Source organism: Abramis brama (assembly GCF_963993115.1).
Source record: "Abramis brama genome assembly, chromosome: 16".
Classification (NCBI taxonomy): domain Eukaryota; kingdom Metazoa; phylum Chordata; class Actinopteri; order Cypriniformes; family Leuciscidae; genus Abramis; species Abramis brama.
In genome coordinates, this window is record NC_139978.1 from 16,159,541 (window position 1) to 16,170,704 (window position 11,164).

At 36.7% G+C, this 11,164-nt stretch overlaps 2 protein-coding genes across 2 annotated transcripts; one reads left to right on the plus strand and one right to left on the minus strand.

The window, feature by feature from the left end:
* Positions 1-525: 525 nt before the first annotated feature.
* On the minus strand, positions 526-5,824 carry LOC311066187 (transmembrane protein 233-like). The gene is made up of 3 exons (XM_084087220.1): positions 5,508-5,824; positions 2,891-3,025; positions 526-660 (listed from the first exon to the last, which is right to left on the minus strand). The coding sequence occupies exons 1-3, from the start codon at positions 5,697-5,699 to the stop codon at positions 649-651; spliced, it is 339 nt and encodes a 112-aa protein (XP_083943346.1). The 5' UTR covers positions 5,700-5,824; the 3' UTR covers positions 526-648.
* A 2,653-nt stretch (positions 5,825-8,477) lies between these two features.
* On the plus strand, positions 8,478-11,040 carry LOC311098572 (uncharacterized protein). Its single transcript, XM_084138821.1, has 6 exons — positions 8,478-8,740; positions 8,854-9,207; positions 9,370-9,537; positions 9,856-9,890; positions 10,045-10,143; positions 10,675-11,040. Exons 1-6 carry the CDS (start codon positions 8,692-8,694, stop codon positions 10,771-10,773), a joined length of 804 nt encoding a protein of 267 aa, XP_083994947.1. The 5' UTR covers positions 8,478-8,691; the 3' UTR covers positions 10,774-11,040.
* Positions 11,041-11,164: the final 124 nt, after the last annotated feature.

An 11,164-nucleotide genomic window follows, 5' to 3' on the forward strand; every position in this document is an offset into this window, starting at 1 on the left:
ACGCTGCAGATTACATTGGGTGTGAATGAGGAGAGGGAGTGGCTAGTGCACGCTATAATCCATTATAAAACTGAGACAGACACTTGTGTATTTAGTATATTGAGACATTTCATACATTGCACATTTATTCATTTTTTCCTTAAAAAATTATCATACTTTCTGTAATTTTACATTCAACTGTATAACATAACTGGTTGTTTTTTTCTGTAAAAGCATTGGTTATCTATTTGGGTGCAAGCATCCTTTTAGTATGCCATTTTTAGGACAAAAACAATGTACACCTCTAAACTACACATTTACAACATTTGAAGTTTCATCATACTCCGTAATATACAGACTTGCAGTTGTACTGCCTGCAGGAATAAACATCACTCTGATATATATTTGAGGTGGTATGAATATGAAGTGACTTTTAGTGTAAGATTTTCTGTAGTTTGGATGCTTGGCCATGCTTTGAGCAAATCAGACCCACTTAAACATTCCACTTGAAAATATTAATTACTTATAAACCCGGGATGGTTCAAGCACATGGTGCCACCACAGTGAAACCATGTTCTGGGTTTGGCTCACAGTGTCCTCTGGCGTTCACTGGAACCGATCGCCATCAATTTACAGTATAGCCTTCCTGCCATACCGGTCTCTCCACCATCAGATTGCATTCTGTTTAGTAGATATAAAAAAGACCAATAAAAGAAGGAAATATTTTCTTACTAAATGAGAACTCAGTGCATAAATCATGCTACTTAAAAAACAGGACATGCATATGAGAATATCATTTACAATGATAATTTAAAGGAATAGTTCACCCCAAAACAAAAAGAGTTTAATTTAGTAATCCTCATCTTGTTTCAGACACTTATGATTTTATATCATAGAACAGAAAATCTGGTGATTAAACAGGAACGGGAGCTTTCAAGCCTAATAAACAATTCAAAAGCTCCATAAAAATAGTCAATACGACTCTATAAGTGCTCTGAAGCCACATAACAGCTTTGTGTGATGAACATGCTTTTACGGATATTACGTTTCATGTAGTGTGTAATCTCGCTGTTTGTGAATGTAAAAGGTCTGCAAAGTTTCAAAGATCAAAGTGCATGATAAATGGAGGTCTTGTCTCCCAAAAGAAAGAACCGATTCTGAACTGCCTGAAATGAGTCGTCAGTAATTCCAGTCTTACGTCCTGCACACACCTATGTAGGTTTGTAACAAATTAGCAAAATGCCAGCCTATGGTCTTCATTGGCTGCCCGTGAACAACGTCTACTTTGACCAGCCTTCAAACACTGTAGTTGTAGTTGAGGCCTGGAAGAGTTTAGTGTTGTTGACATGTTGAGAAGATGCTGTTTTCTTCGCTACGAAAGCAAATCTATTTTGCATGCAGTTCCAAAGGATGACAACTCCGGCTGGAATTGATACCGTAAAATCGACAACATCATTACTGTTTCTATCACTGTGCTGAGAAAGCCTCCGGAGCTGAGATTCAGATATGGTAATGGAAATTTCGTTTCTGACGCACACTGTAAGTTGTAGACCAATCACAACAGACTAGGCCATCTGACCAATCAGAGCAGAGTAGGCTCTCAGAATGGAGGGGTTTAGAGAGACTGAATCCTTTATCCAGCTGTTTCAGATGGAAAAGAGGTGATACTGCAATGTATATGATGAGAAAATTTAATAAAAAAAAAAAAAGATTTACCAGCATCCTAGTTCCACCCCCGCTCTCCACCTCCAAACTCAAGATGTTTTTGGCCCTTCTTGGTTGGTTCTGCCACCGCTCATTTCATTGTATCTATATCCACCGGGATGCTAGCTCTGTCTGTTTGGTGATGTTTGCTACCAGCCGCTTCTTGGCCTGGCCGTCAATCCCAAGCAATCCAAGGATCCCCCAAAGCAACTGCCCTGTGAAACCCCTGCAGCCAACCTCCGCCGGCAGGTTTCAAGCCTTCCATCCTTCCTGTTGGCACTCGAGAATCAACGCCTGATATTTCTTAAGCTTACACTTGTGTGCTACCTCCATTCTTTCTTCCCTGGGTACTGTAAGCTCGACAAGTATCACCTGCTTGGTACTCTTTGACCAGAGCACAATGTCAGGTCTAAGGCTAGTGTGGATTATTTCCTCTGGGAATTTGAGCTGCTTCTTAAGGTCTGCCCGCACCTCCCAGTCATTTGCAGTGGCCAGGACTCCTTTACTCCTCATCTCAGTTGCCACGCTCTCCCCAGACCTAAGAAACTGAATCAAACAAGGCCCCTTACAAGTTGTCTTGGTTTCTTTCTTGCCTGCTCCACCCCAGTCAAAATTTGGTGCTGTCACCAAATTTCCCATCTGCCAAACTTGTTCTGCACGAAGAAAGGATATGCTCAAGGTTAGCTGGCCTTCCACATTTGGGGGTTTTCTGCCAACTCCCATGTATGTAGGTTTGATGGAGTAGGTAGGACCTTGCAAACATGGAACACAACAAAAACTTAATCCGGTGCTCTTCCATGCTCTAGATGTCCTGCCAAGTCAGAACCCTCTCCCACACACTCTCCCACCTCATCCAGCTGCCTTGCTTATTCATCGCTGCAGACTTAACATACTGACTTTCCTCCTCTGCCTTATGGATGAACAGAATCAACTAATTAATATAAAACATTCAACTTAAAAGAATGATTTGTTAATAAGGAGCAGGAGTCAAGATTTTCATTAATTAATGAGTTAAATTTTAGTCTGTTTCCCATATAAAACTATCATATGACTTAAGAAGACTTTTATAATACTATATGGTGTTTTCTGTCATTTTTTGCCAGTCCTCATTCAGACATGAGTAAATAATGACTGAAATTTTGAGTGAACCATTCCTTTAACAAGTCACATTTATAATATACTCGAAACATTTTGTGCAAATGAGTACCGTGGTGAAGTGTACAATACAGAAGATAGTTATGATCAGAAGGCCAATAACTAGAGAAGCCATTCCCATGTGAAGAGCCTTCCTCCCCAGCCGCTGAGCTCCTTCATAGTCTTCTGCATCGTAACTGCTTTGAGACTGAATGAGAGAGAGAAATCCTAATTGTGAAATTAACCAATTTGAAAAAATAAATCATTTCAGGATGGAAAAACAAAGAGATTCATTTGATGGAGGTGATACAGAAATTATGTAATGTGAAATTTGCAGCATATTTCATTCGCAGCATCAGTGGCAGGTCTCCAAGTGAAAACTAGACCTTAGTATGTGGCCCATAAAGCAGACAGCAACGAGGGGCATGATGATGTCAGCGTCATTTCGGCTCTCTTGATAAGATCAGACAGTATACTGACACTTGGACATACAGATCACTGGCACAAAATCACATTTACTAGGATGACAAAGTTGATTTGACATCACTAAGATGATTCACATATTAAAAATCAGACAAAGCAGGTGGTCTAAACTCTTTTATTAGACATAGATATCACTAAACTTTAGATTTATGCCAAAAACATGAAATATATAAAATTATATTTAATGCCGTTTTAAGTAGTGTTTTTTTTAATACTACTGATGGTTTTTAAATGTTATTTAAAATTACTAAATCTCTGCAAAAAAAAAAGAAGAAGTTTTTGTGTTAACCACTTTTGGCACTCATACAGTGTGCATAAAGCCACCAGTGTGTCAGAGGGCAGTTAAATGGGTTGCGTGATGCTCATTTAGTTTCTCACAGGCGGTGTGTTGGCGGCTGCAGCTGCTGTAGTCAGTGAGCCCTGAAGTTTTACTGTGTAGCAGAGGTAGAGTCAACCTGAAACTGGTGCTGTTCTCCACAGCAAACCCCTGCACTTTACCCCATTCAGACCCCGCAGCCTCTAGCCTGGTAGTGGCTTTTGTAAAGCACAGATTGATTGCTGGATGCAGGGGAAAAGTATGACAGGAATGGGCTGCTGGTAAAAATTACTCATTTCTATGCCCATGATGTGAATGGATCACATGTATGCCACGAATCACTGTACCTTACAAAAATATACAAATTAACATATCCTACATTTATACCCATTCTGTCTTGATCCGCACCCAATGATTTATTTTACCCTATTATGTATTATTCTTTATTATAGTATTAAACCTGATAATAAAGCAATAAGCCCTAAGAAGCCAGGATTTACAGTGAATTAGACGACGCGGAGCATTTAGCTGTTCTAAATTCACTGTAAACCACAGCTTCACAGGGCTTATTGCTTTTATAAAATGGTTAGTCCATAAAAATAATAATTTTAATAACTGGTGTATGTTTGTAGAGCAATTTACAATGGCTTTGAACGCGGCAGAGAATCAAGGACTATCCGTTTTAGAATCATAAATTATTAATTAAAAATAGTAAGGTTGTCATTAGACTAATCAAAAACTAAGCATGATTAATCTGATTCTTTTTTCAGTTAAATTTCTGTTTTTCACCCCCAGTAACAATTGATATTGATTTAAAAACTCATAAACATATAATTTAATAAAATAATATATTATATAACATTGCAATAATTTATTTTTATTAATATATATGGTAATAATAAAAATAAAATATTTCAAATAATGTATTACAATAATAAATAAAATATTATTGTATATATATATATATATATATATATATATATAGTGTGTGTGTGTGTATATATATATATTAGTACCATATATATTAATAAAAGAATACATGTATTTTATATACTATATATATATATATAGTGTGTGTGTGTATATATATATATATTAGTACCATATATATTAATAAAATAATACATGTATTTTTGAATAAATAAGTAAAAATGAAATGTAATAAAATATTATGTTGTATTGTATTATACATAATGTACTGTTACATACTATATAATATTAATGTACTTTCATGAGAATGAGAAACCCTATTCTATATAATATTCAGTAAATTCATTGCAAAAATAGCATGTATTGACATTTTACTGCAAGTGTTACTTCATCTCTCATTCTGAGGTCAAGGTGTGACAAGTCAGGTAGAAAACCACTGAAAAAACTTTCCTGTTTATCTACAGAATAGGCCTAAGCATTGGTGGAGAACAAAAGCCTGTGAAAGTTCATCATAATCATATCCACCTTTCACGTGCCTTGTGCAAGTGAGCACGTCTGCAGGCTGCCGTGTGAATGTTCGAGTAGGGTAAAGGGTATGTGAGAGACGCGTGAGAGTGTATGTAGACTTGCTTGCATGTGTGGGAGTGCTAAAAAGTTAACTGCACAGATACTTGAGGCCTATCTATTTATAACACTTATATGTCTATCTGGACCATAAGAACATTAGGTTTAGTCAGATTTCAAAGCCACACATATAACACACTGCTAAGTAAACCCAGAATAAACATACCTTTTAAGAAAAACACTCTCTATAACGTATGACCAAAACTCTGTAGAAACACTGTAGCCTACGTTTTGATATATAACCTCAATTAAGAATTTGATTTAATAAAGCACCATATGAATGTACAACTCTCCAGTTAGATACAGAATAAAAATAATAATAGTGTTTTCTACTCACCATCAGTGAAAAAACCAACGCCACAATGTTAATAGGCCATGCGGGACAAAAACAAGTGAAAATAGTCAAAAAAATGTAATTTTTCAGCGGTGGTGCCCCTTGAGCCTCAGCACTCCTTCCCAAACTGTGGTCGAAACTTCCATCGATAGAGCAGCTTGTCTTTCCATCCGACCGATGAAGACCAGGACTCATGACGCAGGAGTTATGAAGGAGCAGGAGATGGTGAGAACATTTACAAGAGAAGATCAGGAAACTGAATGGAAGACTGGAGGAGAAACAAGACGGCAAGAGCTCATGAAGACACTCATGGGGGATGTCAGATGATTGGGTAAGTGTGAAATGCGATGGATGAGAAGTTGAGTGAGTCAGAGATGGCTTATGACCTAATTACCAACCGGGCTGAACACTATCCCACTTCAGAGAGGGAGAGAGAGAGAATGTGTGCGGGACGTTGAAGCAATGTAAGATGTAAGAGGAGAGGCAAGAGGAGGAAAATAAGTCTGTCTACTTGCCCATATTACCATTATCTGTCAAAGGGAGAAGGGAGTGTTAAAGTTACAACTGATACAGCCATATGGATAATGGCCCCAAAATCACATTACTAGGCTGTCAAGAAATGCACGCTGGCAATTTTCCCACGGTTTTTGCGTTGTACTGTAAGTGAGGAGAGCGAAAACAGCGCTGCATAGAGGCAAAAAACTGCATGGCACATTACAGATGCACAGTAGTGATAAAATATAAATAAATGGACAAATCTTGTGTCCTTTTTACACGTCACATTTACTTACAGTAATAACAGTCAATTATGCATAATTACATAAACCAAACGTATCCCTAACCCTGTAGTAAGTACATGTTAATTAATATTACTCAGTACTGAAAAAGGACATATTAAAATAGTGGGTAACACTTTATTTTACAGTGTCTTGGTTACATATGTTACATGTACTTACCATAGTAATAACTAAATTATGCATAATTACATGCAACTAACCCTCAACCAAATCCTAATCCTACCCTAACCCTATAGTAAGAAGGCCCTACATGTAGTTACTTAATATTACTCAAATATAGTTACACTGTAACAATGACACCTTAAAATAAAGTCTAACCAAATCTTCTTAAAGTATGCCTATTCTTATAAATGTACTGTTTATATTAATGTTGTTTCCTTGTGGTTTAAAAATATAATGTGATGCAATCATCAAGTAAAATGTAACATCATCTTTATACCTTGCACATCTTAATAATTATTTAAAAAAGAGATAATATATTGATGTTACATTTTACTTAATATATATACACTCACCTAAAGGATTATTAGGAACACCTGTTCAATTTCTCATTAATGCAATTATCTAATCAACCAATCACATGGCAGTTGCTTCAATGCATTTAGGGGTGTGGTCCTGGTCAAGACAATTTCCTGAACTCCAAACTGAATGTCAGAATGGGAAAGAAAGGTGATTTAAGCAATTTTGAGCGTGGCATGGTTGTTGGTGCCAGACGGGCCGGTCTGAGTATTTCACAATATGCTCAGTTACTGGGATTTTCACGCACAACCATTTCTAGGGTTTACAAAGAATGGTGTGAAAAAGGAAAAACATCCAGTATGCGGCAGTCCTGTGGGCGAAAATGCCTTGTTGATGCTAGAGGTCAGAGGAGAATGGGCCGACGGATTCAAGCTGATAGAAAAGCAACTTTGACTGAAATAACCACTCGTTACAACCGAGGTATGCAGCAAAGCATTTGTGAAGCCACAACACGCACAACCTTGAGGCGGATGGGCTACAACAGCAGAAGACCCCACCGGGTACCACTCATCTCCACTACAAATAGGAATAAGAGGCTACAATTTTCACGAGCTCACCAAAATTGGACAGTTGAAGACTGGAAAAATGTTGCCTGGTCTGATGAGTCTCAATTTCTGTTGAGACATTCAGATGGTAGAGTCAGAATTTGGCGTAAACAGAATGAGAACATGGATCCATCATGCCTTGTTACCACTGTGCAGGCTGGTGGTGGTGGTGTAATGGTGTGGGGGATGTTTTCTTGGCACACTTTAGGCCCCTTAGTGCCAGTTGGGCATCGTTTAAATGCCACGGCTTACCTGAGCATTGTTTCTGACCATGTCCATCCCTTTATGACCACCATGTACCCATCCTCTGATGGCTACTTCCAGCAGGATAATGCACCATGTCACAAAGCTCGAATCATTTCAAATTGGTTTCTTGAACATGACAATGAGTTCACTGTACTAAAATGGCCCCCACAGTCACCAGATCTCAACCCAATAGAGCATCTTTGGGATGTGGTGGAACGGGAGCTTCGTGCCCTGGATGTGCATCCCACAAATCTCCATCAACTGCAAGATGCTATCCTATCAATATGGGCCAACATTTCTAAAGAATGCTTTCAGCACCTTGTTGAATCAATGCCACGTACAATTAAGGCAGTTCTAAAGGCGAAAAGGGGGTCAAACACAGTATTAGTATGGTGTTCCTAATAATCCTTTAGGTGAGTGTATTTGTATTGCAATACAAAAATGCAACAGTATGTATTGTGTATAGTTCACCCAAATATAAAATTTGTGTGAGAAAAAAATTCAAGTTTTCAGAGTTTTAGTGTCAGTACTACATTAAACTGCTATATATATATATATATATATATATATATATATATATATATATATATATATATATATATATACATGTTGAATATAATGTATAATAATGCAATGGGGGAATATTTGTGGGTCCTGATAATGCCAAATGTCTTATGTTACCAGTAAAAAGTGGCCTACATTATTTTAAATATATCTAGTCAGTGTCAGAGTGCAAGCATATTCATCTAAAATAATTCTGTATTTTCAGCTTCAGAATCATGATTTTTTTAAATTCTGGTGTCATTATTGTACATCTTAAAATGAATCTTAAAATTAATTTGAATGCAGAAATTAAAATCATGCTCATCATAGAAGAGATTAATTAATAGATTTGCTAAATGAGTAATCTGACAAAAATGAGCGTCACAGAGTGGCCTTGTCTGTGGGTGTCACTGGAGCGTGTGAGTTTATGCAGATAAGGTGATGCTTTCAGACTGCAGGATACACCACACAGGAAAAATGAAAAACACCTGCCACTGCTTAACGTGAGAAACCCGCTGTCTCTGCACTTTAGATGAAATGACACGCACCAGTCTCTCTGCTCTCTTCACAACCATCTGGTTCTCAGGTAATACCATCATTTTTTCTCCTCGATAACACTACTTATTATCGACATGATGTCAATAGCTTGATGAAATTAAATTAATTTAATACTTTGCTTTTTTGCTACTTTTTTCACAGGTCTCGTCACTGGAAATGTAACTGTGTCAAATTTAGACACATCTGTGTGGCAAAAACCTGAGACAATACAATGGAAAGGCACAAGTGAAAACATCACCTGTCACATTAAAGTTCATTCACAAGCTAAAAGAATATGGGTTAAGTGGTTGCAAGATAATCAAACTGAAATGGAGAGTAAAACAATTGAAATATCTGGAAATCGATCGTCTGTATCTGGAACTGTGTTTATTAACGCATCGCTGGACCTGCTTTCACTACGTCTAAATCATAGTGGCAAGTATTACTGCAAAGCACAGGTGGATTTACCTACACTTGGACTCGTTAAATATGGAAATGGGACGCATGTATATGTGGGTGAGCTTTATTTTGTACTCTTTTTAAAATGTTCATTCTATTCTGTTTAAAGACTGATAATATCATGCACACATTTCATGTAACAGTATGCACTCAACACAGTTTTTCAGTGCTTAAAAAGTCTCATGAACAATCCAAATGATAAACATTTATACTTTGCAGTGCCTAATTCAACTGTGCCTAATTCAACAACTGTGACAGCACCAACTCCCACATCTGTGACTGTGACAGCAAACCCCTATAATAAGGACACAGTTATGTGGTCATTGGGATTGGGTGGTGTCTTGCTAATCATCAGCATTGCCTGTCTTATTCACATGCATTATAAAGGTAAAAAAATGGTGAAATTTCTTTAAAAATTGATGTTTATGGGTTGATCGCAATGTGCTTCAGAAAGTAGCTACAATCAACTTGGATGTATAAGTCATTTCAACTTAAATTGCATTAAACTGACTTAAAAAAAACAAGTTGAATCTTGTAAAAAATTGCTTAATTTATTTTGATGAGTTAAAGCAATGTAAAAACAAGTTGTCATAACTTTTTTATCATACAATTTATCACAGTGTACTGATAGCATACTATCAGTTTTTAAAAGAAACAAAATTCAAGTGACTAAAGTGACTCTTTTTTTTTTTTTTTTTTAACTAGGACACTGGATTAAACCTAAAGCAAAAGCAGGCATAGTGAGTAACATTTATTTTTTAATTTTTTATTTTATTTTGAATATTGGCAGAGCTTAATCTTTTCAGAAGATTAAGTGTCTTTCAGAAATCTTTCAGTGTCTTTCAGAAAAGTAATACAGTACTTTTTTTAAATAAATTATTATTTCACTTTCAGGTTGATGCTACCCGTGGATCCCCCTCCCCTGAAACTCAGGCAAATGTTGTTTATGCAGCATTAAACATTCCTCGGGACAGTGTGAAATCAAGAAATGAGGTAAACAGAGCCCATCAACAGCGATGCTTACATGTTTTAGCTTAGTAAGCAAACGGACAGTTTGCAAATGTCACTTTGTCATATATGTGACCCTGGATCACAAAACCAGTCACAAGTAGCATGGGTATATTTGTGGCAATAGCCAACAATACATTGTATGTGCGATTTTTCTTTTATGCCAAACATCATTAGGATATTAAGTAAAGATCATGTTCCATGAAGATATTTTGTAAATTTCCTACCGTAAATATATAAAACATTTATTTTTGTGAGTGAATGCAGCACAATCGCGAACATAAATGTACAAAAATGTACATTAGGTGTAAATGTACATTAGGACACATTGTCCTGTCCTAACAAACCATGCATCAATGGAACGCTTATTTATTCAGTTTTCATATGATGTATGAATCTCAATTTCAAAATTGTGACCCATGTGACCTATGGTTTTGTGGTCCAGGGTCACATATCATATATGTGCATTATATATCCAGATGGAATTATTATGTCATGTTATAACTTGTCTTACAGAACAGTGCAGCTCTGGCACTCTCTTCAGAGACCTGCACAGAGGACTCAGTGACATACTCTGAGGTCTGGATAAAGAAAGGACCAAAGGATGAAGGTTGAGCACTGTAATCTCTTTCGCCTTGGATACGGGACAGGGTGTTTTAATGGGACTTTAAGCTTCTGGTCCTGTTTGATTTTGTCAAGGTATTGCTGTAAGTACTATAAATGTTGATATAGTTTTCAATGGTTTGTTTTTCTTCATGTAATACTCATGAAGGCTTAATTATTAAGTGCTGTTGTTAAGGCTCACATTTGAGTCTGTTTGTGCTCAAGGTAAATGTATATATTTAAGATACAATTATACAAACATCTGATAAAACCTTCAAATACTTTTTCTTGTTTTTTCAGTGATCGGGTTAGAGGTTCTTTAAAAGGACTAAAAACTAGCTTTAAGTGCACTGAAAATAAACTGTTTCAAAAAGATTTTATATAGGAATTAGCCTAAACAAGC